The sequence below is a fragment of the Mustela erminea genome, chromosome 4 (genome assembly GCF_009829155.1).
Source record: "Mustela erminea isolate mMusErm1 chromosome 4, mMusErm1.Pri, whole genome shotgun sequence".
In the NCBI taxonomy this organism is placed as follows: Eukaryota; Metazoa; Chordata; class Mammalia; order Carnivora; family Mustelidae; genus Mustela; species Mustela erminea.
Genome location: NC_045617.1, coordinates 148,372,553 through 148,385,223, shown reverse-complemented (window position 1 = coordinate 148,385,223; position 12,671 = coordinate 148,372,553). Strand labels below are relative to the sequence as shown.

The 12,671-nt window shown below is 49.5% G+C and overlaps 1 protein-coding gene across 2 annotated transcripts; it reads right to left on the bottom strand.

The window, feature by feature from the left end:
* Window positions 1–1,819: 1,819 nt before the first annotated feature.
* LOC116587574 (butyrophilin subfamily 2 member A2-like) lies at window positions 1,820–12,661 on the bottom strand. 2 transcript variants are annotated; one of them, XM_032338173.1, is made up of 8 exons: window positions 12,488–12,661; window positions 11,968–12,091; window positions 10,881–11,228; window positions 6,294–6,575; window positions 4,660–4,860; window positions 4,256–4,276; window positions 4,131–4,157; window positions 1,820–3,072 (listed from the first exon to the last, which is right to left on the bottom strand). In XM_032338173.1, the coding sequence occupies exons 2-8, from the start codon at window positions 12,050–12,052 to the stop codon at window positions 2,447–2,449; spliced, it is 1,590 nt and encodes a 529-aa protein (XP_032194064.1). In that variant the 5' UTR covers window positions 12,053–12,091; window positions 12,488–12,661; the 3' UTR covers window positions 1,820–2,446. The 2 variants fall into 2 exon arrangements, with proteins under 2 accessions (XP_032194064.1, XP_032194066.1); XM_032338175.1 differs by lacking the exon at window positions 1,820–3,072 and adding an exon at window positions 3,709–3,810.
* Window positions 12,662–12,671: the final 10 nt, after the last annotated feature.

Sequence of the window (12,671 nt, the reverse complement as noted above, 5' to 3'; positions counted from 1 at the left end):
TCCCAAGTTATTTTATTAATTTTAGAAGCGATTTCCCACAGTATACCCCCCAGCCCCTCCACCCCTCCCTCCACCAACACACATTAGACTCTCTCGGAAAGAGTCAAAACCTTTCTGAGGTGGTCAGGGTTGAGTTCGGCATAGGTGAACTCGTTTAATGGATAAACAAACCTGCTCAAAGCTTTACTGTACAGAATGCCAGAACACTGCAAGCCTGCAAGTTGCTCAAAATCAGCACAGGCGTTATTAGTGACAAAGGGAAGCTGAAAGGACTGCATTTTAGGAAGGCTCCATCTCTGCCAGGCCCCCTGTACTCATGTTCAGTATCTCACCTTGCATCTGAGTGAGCCAAAGAAGCTCTGTTCCCACTCCAAGGGCGGGGCAAGAAAGTGCATCATTCTGAGTTTCCTCCTAGATCCCTGTAAACCTGATAACATCTATGAAGAATGTTTCAGGACATTAGCTTCCAAACAAACCTCCATTTTCACTGGTGTCAACATCCCCGACCTTTGGTGATTTATGGAATAACACCTGATGCTTTTGATTGGACCCTACCCTAGATTCCTTAAGGAACATGTACCCGGAACCCCTTTCCAACATAAATCCCCAAAGGAAGAGGACACTCCCTTCAGTTTCCCAGACACCCTGCCTGCTCTACTCTTGTCACACTATTCCGTAAATGCTGCTCTCACTTTTTTCCCAGCTCACATCTGATTTCTATCCTGCTCGAAGCCCAGGACCCTCTTGGCGGGTCTTTGGACCCTGCCTGCCTACTCACAAGCAGCCCTGGTTCTCCGACTGGCCTTGCAGACCTGTGTTTTTGGTTAAACTTTTTTTTTTTTTTTAAAGATTTTATTTATTTATTTGACAGACAGAGATCACAAGCAGGTAGAGAGGCAGGCAGAGAGAGAGAGAGGAGGAAGCAGGCTCCCCGCTGAGCAGAGAACCCGATGTGGGACTTGATCCCAGGACCCTGAGATCATGACCTGAGCCGAAGGCAGAGGCTTAACCCTCTGAGCCACCCAGGTGCCCTGGTTAAACCTTTTCAAACAATACTGTAACAAGAGAACCAAAAATAAAAACACATTCACGTTGATAACCCAGTCGTCCATCTTACCAAGTCAGCTAGTTCAGTGCCCCGTGCTTTCCAGAAGGTGGCCATGTGTCACTGCCTTAAGTTTTTAAATATTCTTTGTTTCAGCCTACTTTTTACAACTGGATTACTACCATTTAAACTTACATCACTTTAGATACCCGACTCCTGACTCTGTTCCAGGATTCTCTATCCTGGTTCTCAACCTATGATTTGCAGATTTGGGCTGGGGGTTAGGTGGCGGTCCCTGATATACTTTCAAGGAGTCTGCAAGGTTAATACTATTTACATAATAATGACATTATTTGTTCTTGCTCTCATTCTTTCACTAGTGTACAGTGAAGTTTCTAGAGATGACCCAGCTTGTGATACCCCAACATTCAGTGCAGACACGCATGTGAGGGTCCAGCCCATCTTCTAGTAAAAGCCAGATATTAGATTTGTAGAAAACTTAAAGAATGCTACACTTCTCAATACAATTTCTTTTGCCTCAGAAACAATTTTCATAAAACATATTTTTATATTAACTTATAATAGGTTTACTATTTCTATTTAATATGTGTCATAAATACATTTTAACATGTCTCAGTTTCCATCTGCAATGCCATAAATACGGGCAGATAAAACCCAAATGAGCAAAAGCTCTTTAGGGTCCTCAATAATTTTTATCTATTTGTTTTTTAAGATTTTATTTATTTAGCAAGAGAGGCAGCGAGGAATAGGAGGAGGGGCAGAGGGAGAAGGAGAGGGAATCTCAGGCAGATTCTGTTCTGAGCACGGAGCTGGATGAAAGGCTCAATTTCACTACCCTGAGATCAAGACCTGAGCCAAAACCAAGAGTAGGACACTCAACCGACTCAGCTACCAGGGCGCCCCCCTCAATAATTTTTAATGTCTAAAGGAAGCCTGAGGTCAAAAATTTGGAAAGTGCTGCTTTTCCCCTTGAACCTGAACCTGGGGATCTACCTGGTTCAGTACTCACCTGCTCAGTAGGGACCTTAAACCTCAGGCCATACTCAGAACAGAGTACTGACTCCCAGTTTACCGATGGGACACCTGAGCCAGGCCAAGATGTGTCTTCATCCTTCAGCTCAGTTCTAGGTTGGGAGAGCTTTGCTGTGTAGTCTGGAAAGCTCAGTGGAGGGCTGGAAATGGACCATCAGCTCCTGAGCCCCTCGGCTGTGAGGGTGAGGCTCGCAGCACTCGTACCCTTCGGTGGCTCTCACCTCCCCGGCTGCTTCCCCAGTCCCTGACCTCCAGCTGTGGCTTCCCTCCCCTCAGTTCTTCCATGGGTCCAGGTCCATCTCCTTCCAGGGTGCTGTGCTCTGGTAGCAGAGACAGCCCAAGGCTTCTCTACTTGGCTCTGAGGCCAGGAAACTCTTCATGGTGGCTGCGACGATGGGTCCCCATCCTGTGGAGAATCAAGCCGCCCTCTGGCACCAGGACCCCCCGTGCCCCCGTGAAGGCTGGGCAGATGAAGAGCGGGCTGTCATCAGACCCCAGCCTGAAGAAGGGCCTTAGGGGCCCAGAAAAGGGTGAACGGGGACATGTGTAGATGTGTGATCTGTCCCTCATGTTATAGAAGGAGATATCTCCGGCTTCATAGTCCAGAAAGATGCCCACCCGGCGAAGACGCTCTCTCAGGGGGAGAATCTTCTCAGGGGAAGAAAGGGCCCGGTACTGGTTTCCAAACATCTCCAGGGTCCAGAAGCCATTCTGGGGGACCAGTAGGGCCTCCCCTTTCCTCTCAACACTGTCTCTGCAAACCCCCACAGCCCACACCATCACGTTTTCAACCTCCACCTCCCAGTAATGCCTTCCTGAGGAGAAGCTCTCCAGGCCCAGCACACAAGGCCGGCAGTCGAATCTCTCCGGGTTGTTGGGGACACTCTGCCTGGAGGGGCCTCGTCTCACGCTTCTCCGGTCCTCTGTCAGGAAGAGCTCAGGATGAGCGGTGTCCGGATCCAGGACCACATCGGCTGCAGAAGAAGTCTCTGGTTTAGGCCTGGGGTCTTGGGGGATAGTGCTATTCCTGGACCCCAGGGAGGTCCCAGAAAGGTGGTGGGAGACCCCTGTGTGGCGGCCTTTTCCACGAAGGCCCCTTGATCACAACTCCCAGGCAGCTGGCTCACAGAACCCCTGAGACTGCACTTCCACCCCGTCTGACAGGAGCCTGGCCTCAGGTAGGGGATCATCTGGGCTCTAAAAACGTGATAAGTTTAGCAAAGGAACCAAAATTCATGGCTCCCGCTTTCTCTCAACATTCTCCACTCTGCCCCCTTTTCTATTCAAGACATATGGTCTCTGGGACTCTCTTTAGTCAGGAACATTCCAATTTGGCTTAAACCAACCAAGAGGCCCACCCGGCCCCCTCTCCCAGTGAAGCAATTAATGCCAATTTCCCCTGCAGATTCCTGGGTAGTCAAAGTTCCTTTCACTGGGTCTCCGGATTCCGCCAGTTTCACCAGCTGACTACTGACGGAGATGACTCCCAAGGGCATCCCCTTCCCAAGGGAAAAAGGGAAGGTCACATCTCCACAACCTGCTTCTGCAAGGGTCTGACCTCTCTGGATGTAGGAAAGGCTTCCGAGCCCTGCAGATCACCCACATACTACCACCTCCCTGCTACTCAGCTGGTCTACACTGCTGTCATGTGAACGTGATTTTCTCCTCTCCCCACGTTGTTGAGATGTCTGACTGGGAGTTTTGAAATTCACCTAAAGAGGAAAGGTTGGAGTACGACGGTAACTGGTAAAGCCTGGATGCCTGGGTGCTTTTGAGCAGAAGGGGAGAACTCATAAGATGCAAAGTGCTCATTAGGATGAGGCTCTGGTAATAGATGAAATTATGCTAAGATCGCCTGGGTTCCCTGATAGCAGAGCTGGGACCCAGTGCTGCAGGGGTGTGGCTAGTGATTGCATCCCAGCCCCTCCACCACCTGGAGCCCCCTGCCCACTTCCTCTAATAGGTCCTGCTGGCTGGGGAGAGGCCTGAGGGCCAGCGGGGAGAGGCTTGAGGGCATGTCCAGGGTGCTCACCGGCATGTAGCAAGGTTCTTCTCCATCCTGCAATGGGACAGACAGACAGACGAGCTTCAGGAGTTGCTGGCTAACCGAGCAGAGCGCAAACCTGCACGGACTACTTCAGGAAATGGTACACTTACGTAGTTCTTCTTCAAGTTGCTCTGACAAAGAAACAGAAACCACTTCATGTCTTCCACAGAAGAAATCAGAGAATCTGAGTTTGTGTTAAACGAGGGAGGGTGGGCCCTTCATGAACACCCCCGCCCCCACCCCCTGCCACTGCTTCTGGAGATTCCAGAAACAATCCATGCGCTGGTGGCTGGTTGTTATGGGAACTTATTAGGTTTGTGTCTGTTCGGCAGCGTGGTGCTGAGTCCGCAGAATGGGAGCAAGCAGGCAGAAGTTGGGGGAGGGGGGTGGTCCCTGGATGCCACGGGTCCGAGCCCCTTGCTGCAGCCTCTGGTCATTTCCTCCCTGTCCCCAGGCTTCTAGCTGCTAGAACCATGGCCCTGTGGGACAGCGACCTATCCTCCTATTCTTTTACCTCTTATTTGACGTTCTTTCTCTTTTTCCATCTGGTCTGTCTCCAGTTCCTTACATGCAATTTCTTTCTCTTCTTTTTCAACCTCTTTTCCCCTGTGGAGTTTCCTGATGAGACAGACGCTCCCGGTGATGAAGAGAAGCAGAGAAGGCAGGAGGACAGCGAGGCCCGCCGTCCAGGGAAACATGCTGGGAGCAAAGGATTCTGAAAAGGGAACCAGAAGAGTCCCATTTAGTGAGAGAAAGGAGACCCCCGATGACAGAGTCCCTCACGATGCCCATGGGAAGTGCTCCCTGGGGTCCCTGCTCCATTGGCTCCTCTCTCCAAAACCCAGGACAGAGACCCTGACTCTGCACTGACTCATCCCATAGCAGTTGCCAGGGCTGGGGGCCCAGGAGCCAAAAAAGCAGGGACCCCTGGAGTCACCATGGGAAGGACCAGGGTGAACACGGCAACCACTGAATCACCACAGCCACCACCCTGCACGAACCGCCACTCCTTTTTGCCTGAAAGCTTGCAATTCCCCAACGCCTGCCTCTGTCCATACCCTCTGCAGTCTGTCAGCCCAGCAGGCTGAGTGAGATTCTGCTACTTCTCTGCTCAAAACCCTGTGTCCCACAGACTCACCCAACTCTTCCTGCCTGACCACACACCACACCAGCCCCTTAGAGTTCCTTAAAGCTGCCAGACATGCTCCTGCCTCAGGCCCTTTGCATGTGCTGTTCCTGCTCCCTGGTTGCAGAGAAGCAAGCAACTCAAGTATCTGCACAGCTCCTTCCTTACTTGCCCAACTGCCATCTTTTCAAGTGAAGACTTCCTTGACCATCCTCTTTATAATAACAACTCCCCTATACCCTAGCACTCCCCGTCCTCCCAGTTAAATTTTTCTCCAGTACTTATCTCCATCTGATATAATCTACAGTTAAATTATTTCAGTTATAGCTCTCTGCCACCCTAGAATGTTAGCCCCATGATGGTAGGGATCTTTATGTATTCTGTTCACTGATTTATTTTCGGTCTTGAGAACAGTGCCTTGAACACAGGTGATACTTTGTTAAGTATTTGTTGGATGAATCCCTGCATGTCTGTAGATAGAAAATCCCCCCCTCGCTGAGTGTAGGGCTCCCTTGCCTGTACCACTCTCCGTTTATGATTGTTCTAAATGCTTAAAAATGGCTGCAGGGGGCACCTGGCTTGCTCAGTCAGGACAGTGTTGGATGAATCCCTGCATGTCTGTAGATAGAAAATCCCCCCCTCGCTGAGTGTAGGGCTCCCTTGCCTGTACCGCTCTCCGTTTATGATTGTTCTAAATGCTTAAAAATGGCTGCAGGGGGCACCTGGCTTGCTCAGTCAGGACAGTGAGGGACTCTTGATCTCAGGGTATTATGAGTTCAAGTCCCATGCTGGGTGCAGAGATTACTTAAATAAATAAATTAAAAAAAAAATGCTGCAGGATAAGGACCAGGACAGAGAAACAACTCTCAGAGAAGACTTTGACTTTCTCCTTGAGAAAAGCCAGGAGGAGAGACCGTGGGGTTCAGGGCCCCTTGCTTCATCGCTCCCTCCCTGTTCCAGGCTCCGGTCTGTCTGAAGACCCTGCCTCGGCGTGGTAAGCCTCCAGAGGGCAGGGAACCAACCTGGGATGAAAATGATGGTTTCCTTCTCCTGGCCAAGCAGGGTGCTGACCACAGAGCAGGACGCGTTCCTCACCGAGCAGTCCCTGATGACCACGGCTGTGGTGACCATGAAGAGGCCTTCTGTGTCCACCGTGTAAGCCTCCTCCAGCACCGGCATGATCGCACCGTGAGGGTCCCTCCATACCACATGCGGCTCCGGGTACCATCCTCTGGACGTGCACTCCAGCCGCACGCCTCCATCCTCCTGGCCCTTCATTTCAATGAGCGGCTTAGAGCCCAGGCCTGGGGACAGAGACCAGGAAGCAGCTAACGAGGCAATGGTGTCTCAGCCTAAGTGTCTTAGATCAGCTCTCCACGGGGAGAGCCAAGGACGGGGAAGGCAGCAAGGGGCCAGTGGCCAGAGAACTGGTTGGGTGTATTCCCTGCATTCCCATGGTCCCCCTTCTGTGAAGGGGGGGGGGATGGAGGGAGGGAGGAAAAGAAGGAAGAAGGTTGTGGTGCTGGACATCAGGAGACCAATATGCCAATAAATCGTGAGCTCTCGGAGAGCAGGCGGACAATGCACTTGGCTTCGTGTGCCACCCGTGACCCCATCACAGAGGCACACACCCATCTGTCTCCCACCAAGTGACTGCCGATTGATTCATTCAGTTAGAGGGTCTGCTTGTCTCACTTGTGGGTGAGTGTGTCCACTCAACCTGAAACAAGCAGGTTGAGGATTTCACTCTCCGTCCTGGGAGGATTTCTCCACAGTGCCTGTCTCCCAAGCTTGGGAATAATCTGATAAGGACAGAAGCCTGCCAGGCCAGCAGAATCTTGGGAAACTTTTTGACCTCAAGACACAGTCCCTTCTCTCCCAGTTTAAGGCTGCATGTGAACCACAGGTCATCAGGAGTAGTTGGTTTTTGAGAGAATGGAAAGAACTAGAATGCAGAACCAACCCCTACCCCAGTTCAGAGACATGTACCTCCCAGGGGCTCAATTAGCCAGGGGATGTCCTTGAATCTCTCCACAACATCTACCAATTAGAAAGATCTGGGTGCTCCTGGGATCCTCAGGATTACAATATCACCTCCTCAATGGCAGCAGAACATCACAAAAAATCCCGAGTCCAGACTCTTCCCAACTTATTCTTGTCTTTAAAAGGCACGCTTGGGTGGCTCAGTTGTTAAGGGTCTGCCTTCAGCTCAGGTCATGATCCCAGCCAGGGTCCTGGGATCGAGAGGCCTGCATCTCCCTCTTCCACTCCCCTCGCTGTGTTCTCTATCTAGCTGTGTCTCTCTGTCACATAAATACATAAATAAAATCTTAAAAAGAAAAAAAATCTCTAATAAAAATAGATTAGTGGTTCAAGACCTAGGAGACTTCTGCCTCTTCAGCCAGGGGTCTAGAGATTATCCAAAGTTCTTAATGAAATTAAATTAGATTTTATCTTAGAACAGCTCAGCAAGGGGTGCCTGGGTGGCTCAGTGGGTTAAAGCCTCTGCCTTCGGCTCAGGTCATGATCCCAGGGTCCTGGGATCGAGCCCCGCATCGGGCTCTCTGTTCAGCAGGGAGCCTGCTTTTCCCTCTCTCTCTGCCTGCTTCTCTGCCTACTTGTGATCTCTGTCTGTCAAATTAATAAATAAAAATCTTTAAAAAAAAAAAAAAAGAACAGCTCAGCAAAATATAATTCCTGTTTATTGTTGGACAACACTATCTCATCCAATCTTTTTTTTTTTTAAGATTTTATTTATTGGGGCGCCTGAGTGGCACAGCCAGTGAAACATCCAACTCTTGGTTTTGGCTGAGGTCATGATGTCAGGGTCCTGAGATCGAGCCATGTGGGCCTCTGCAGTAAGCACGGAATCTGCTTGCCCCCTCCCTTTGCTCCTACCCCCACTCTCTCGAATAAATTTAAAAATCTTTTAAAAAATATTTTATATATTTATTTGAGAGAGACAGAGCAAGCATAAGTGCGGGGAGAAGGGCAGAAGGAGAAGCAGACTTCCAGTTGAGCAGGGACCTGGAGTGGGACTCCATCCCAGGCCACTGGGATCATGACCTGAGTCAAGGGCAGACTCTTAACCCAATGAGCCACAGAAGCCTCACATCCAAACTTCTTTTAAGTAATTCCTTTGGTAAGGCAATCCAAAAAATTAAAAGACAAAATGAAAACAAAAGACAACATTAAAGCAATCATGTAAGTCTCAGTACTACCTGCTCCATCTGATTTTTGCCAAAAAGAAATAAACAACAACAACAAAAAAACAACTGCACAATGAAAGGCTGGTGCAGAAACTCTGAACTGTGATTAAGACTCAAAAGAATTCGGCAAGTTGGAAGGAAATTCTAAAAGTAAAATGGGGTTCCACGGGGTTCAGTCAAGGCAAGTTTGAAACAATAGACTTAAAGACAAAATCACCCAGCCAGTGAACCAACCAACCAACCAACAAAAACAATAAGCAGTTCCACAACTCAGTTCAGACTGGAGCAGGTCAGGCCAAGGTCATGTTTACAGGGAAAGAACAGAGGGTTCCTGCCGCAGACATACCCATCGTGGTGAGCCGGGCAGTGCTGCTACGAAGACTCAGGACACCAGGGCTGAGAAACCCTCCTTGCCACAATATTTCAATATTTTCTATTAATCACATATGCCCTTCTAGGTGACAAAGATGGCGTCTCCTACTATCTACGAGTTGAGACCCCCTGGCAAGGCCACCCTGTCCTCTAAGCCTTACTTCCATTGGTCAGATTGACTGAAATGCCAGTGATTTACTTAGGTGTATTTTAAAGCTCTTCCAGCCTTCAAACATTTCTTTTAAAGTATAATACACTGGCCCCAAGAGTGAGGTCATACCTTAAAACCATTATTAATAAACTCTTAGAAATCCTGGTTTATATGTCACTTCTATTCTGAAGCCTTGCCCAAGTCCTCTGATCAAATTCTCGTTTTCCTGTGGGGCTAACGGGCTTGATACTATAGCATGCTTTAAAGAAATCATCTGGACATGTCAGTCACTCTCACTACACTGGCATTTGGGGAAAGGTCAAAAACGGCAAAATTACTATCAAGATGAAGGATGTCCCTATCTTGTCCCCATGCAGTGGCTCTTCTCACTCTGACAGTCAGAGTTCGATGAGAAAGTCTATGGTCCCCTCTCCAAACCCAGCTTCAGGGTGCTGTGCTGGGACTTCATAAGGGGTCTTCTGAGCCCCCGAGGGGTGCAATTCACTCACACTGTTGTGCTCCCCTGCCATCCCGTTAGGGAAGCTACTCTCCCAACCCCCACTTTGCAGTCTCAACCCTTCTCTGCTTTATTTTCTCTACAGTGCTCATCACCAGCTAGGATAGTTTAATATTCTGTATTTTTTTTTCTTAAATATCGTATTAATTGGCTCTCTGCACTCTAGAACATGGGCACCATGAGGACAGGAACCTCCGTGTCTTTCCTTCAATGTTTTGACCTGTTACTTGGAACAGTGACTTAAACATAGAAGCGGTCTGTTAAGTATTTTCTGAAAGACTTATCGAAGGTCTGTGATGTGAGGGAGTGCAAAAAGAAATTTTCCCACTCTGAATTTTTCTTTTTTTTTTTGTAGAAGGTCATGATCCCGGGGTCCTGGGATCCAGCCCCAAGTTGGGCTCTCTGCTCAGCGGGGAGTCTGCTTCCCCCTCTCTCTCTGCCTACCTCTCTGCCTACATGTGATCTCTGTCAAATAAATAAATAAAATCTTTTTTAAAAATAAATAAATAAAATAAAAAATAAAAAAATTGTCATTTCCCCGGGCAATGAGGTGGGGATCATATTTCCCCTCTCCTGTACTGGGAGGACCACCATGTGACTTGCTTTGGTCAATGCCATACAAGGCTTCTCCCTCTCCCTTTGCCAGCTGCTCTGCCTCCTTGTACTCTCTCTGTGTCAAATAAATTAAAAAAAAATACTTTAAAAGAAATTTAGAAAACAAATTTATAGTATCTATTAAAAAGGAAGAGCGGGGCGCCTGAGTGGCTCAGTCGGTTAAGAGTCTGCCTTCAGCTGGAGTCATGATCCCAGGGTCCTGGGATGGAGCCTTCCATTGGGCTCCCTGCTTAGTGGGAAACCTGCTTCCTTCCCTCTACTGCTCCCCCTGCTTTTCTATCAAATAAATAAAATCTTAAAAAAAAAAAATTATCTGTAGGAGTTAAACACTCTCTCTGGCTCAAGGCCACAGTGGAATGCTGTGTGTGCTTCTCAGGAACTGATGCCCACAGTGTAGCAGGGCAAACCCATTCATTTGGTCCTTGGGAGGAGGAAGCCACCTTACCTGTTCTTGTTTTGTTTCGTTTTTTAAGATTTTATTTATTTGACAGAGAGAGAGCAAGCACAAGCAGGGGGAACAGCAGGCAGAGGGAGAAAGAGAAGCAGGCTCCCAGCTGAGCAAGGAGCCAGTACTCTGGAATCATGACCTAAGCCGAAGGCAGATGCTTAACCCACTGAGCCACCCAGGCTTCCCACCACCTTCCCTGTTTAAAACCTGCTGGGCTGCAATAGGGCCTGAAGTTAGGAGAGAAACCTCCCCTAAGGGTCCCCCTGAAAAAGCAACCAACAAAATGAAAATACGCACCTGCCACCATCAGGCGCAGGATGGCCTCGTCGTAGGATCTGCCTTCTTGGAAGTAACAGTGGTAGATGCCATTGTCGTGGGCTGTGACGTTGTGTATGACAAGCACCACACTCCCTGTGTTGATGTGGTCACTCACCAAGGTGGTTCTTCCCCGGTACTCCTCCATCTGCTCCTCGGTCCTCTCCTGTCCACCCTTATACACAAGCACTGCCGGGGAGAACTGAGCACGGAACCAGCGCACTTCCATGTGCTCTGCGTCCTTCTCGGGGGACAGGTGGCAGCGGAACATGGTGTCTTCTCCCACCATGGCCAGGACAGGGTCAGCTGGCCCCACGACAGTAAACGGGGCTGTTCAACAAAGGAGCAGAATCAGAAGACACAGTTATCAAAGATCTAAGGCAGGAAAGGAAGCGGATATTCCAGGGGACAAAAGTAATCTTCCTAAGGCCACACCAGAGGATTCTGGGGGCAGGCCGCTGAGGTTGGCTGGCAGCCACAGATGCCTGGTGGGGGTACCCAGTGAGGCTTGTATTTATTGGAGCACGCATATGCTTCACATATGGAAAGCCGTGGACCTGAGACCGGGTCCACTATAACCACAGAGTCCATAGAGCACCTCCTGCAGACCCTGTGCTTCGATTTTCCCTAACACTCAAGCTGTCCGTTAAGGCAGCCACAGGCCAGCGCCTGCTGGAATGTGCTGTTAAGTGTGAAATACACACAATTTGGAAATGTTAGAGTAAAAAAGGTCAAATAGCTCACTGTTCATATTTTACATTAAAAGTTTAAATAACAATATTCTGGTTATTTGGGGTTAAACAAAATGCATGATCAAAATCTATTTCATCTGTTTTTTCCTGCTGTTCTAAAGGCAGCTACTGGAAAACCTAAAATTGTACGTGCAGCCTGCCTTTGTGGCTCTCCCTGGATTGCTATCTGACAGTGCTGGTCGACATCCGGGGAGCACGTGCAGAATGCGAGCTGCCAGACCCCAACCCCAGACCTTCTTCCCTCTTCCTCTCTGTAGACTGGAGTGCCCTCTCACCCCTCTGAAGAGCTGGCGGGAGCTCGAGGCAGGAGCCCCTACCTGAGAGCAGGCCCAAGCAGCTGACCAACATGAAGGACAGAAGGGAGCGGGGCACGGAGAAGCGCAAAGCAGCGGCCGCCTCCATCCAAAGACTGGGCTCCCTGGAGAAGCAGCGACGCAAGGCCTGGGGGTGCAGATGAGGAGAAATGTGGCACCAGCTCTGACGGAAGTCAAACTTTCCTGTGACTCGCACTGGGATCCTCAGCGCCCCAACTTCTGTGTCTGGCAGCGCCCTTCCTCTCCCTGTAGACTGACTCCTTATACATTCCACAGATAAGCCACAAGGTGAGGATCCAGGAGGCAGTTTTCGGCCTTCTCCAGCTCACTTCTCTAAGCAGAGTTGAGTTTCTTCAGGTGTCACTTGATATCATCCCATACCCTTCCTCGTCCCCCCCCCACCCCCAACTTCCCCTGCAATCCCGCAGAGCAAGCACAGGGGCAGACAGACGAGGCTGCCCCACTCCCGGGACCCCCAACCTTCACTCACTCCCCACCTGCCACCCCACCCTCCCTTTCCTACCTTCTTTAATTCTCTGCGTTTTATCTCCTCCGACTTTCAAATGAAGATTTTCCTATTGTCCTTCTTCTCTCTAATCTCATAATCACAATGGGGAAACCAAACTTGCCTGAGAGAGAAACCCTTTTCTTCGACACCCCTTAGTCTCTCTGTGTGCGGACACCAGACCTGGGACTGGGTCCACTGT

What these genes read in the sequence shown, in the direction of transcription:
- LOC116587574 (XM_032338173.1), bottom strand. Translation starts at nt 12,052, where the DNA reads ATGGAGGCGGCCGCTGCTTTGCGCTTCTCCGTGCCCCGCTCCCTTCTG. An exon ending in AACCATCATTTTCATCCCAG is followed by an intron (nt 4,861 to 6,293) that starts GTTGGTTCCCTG and finishes TTCCCTTTTCAG; the next exon opens with AATCCTTTGCTCCCAGCATG. An exon ending in GCAACTTGAAGAAGAACTAC is followed by an intron (nt 4,158 to 4,255) that starts GTAAGTGTACCA and finishes GTCCCATTGCAG; the next exon opens with GATGGAGAAGAACCTTGCTA.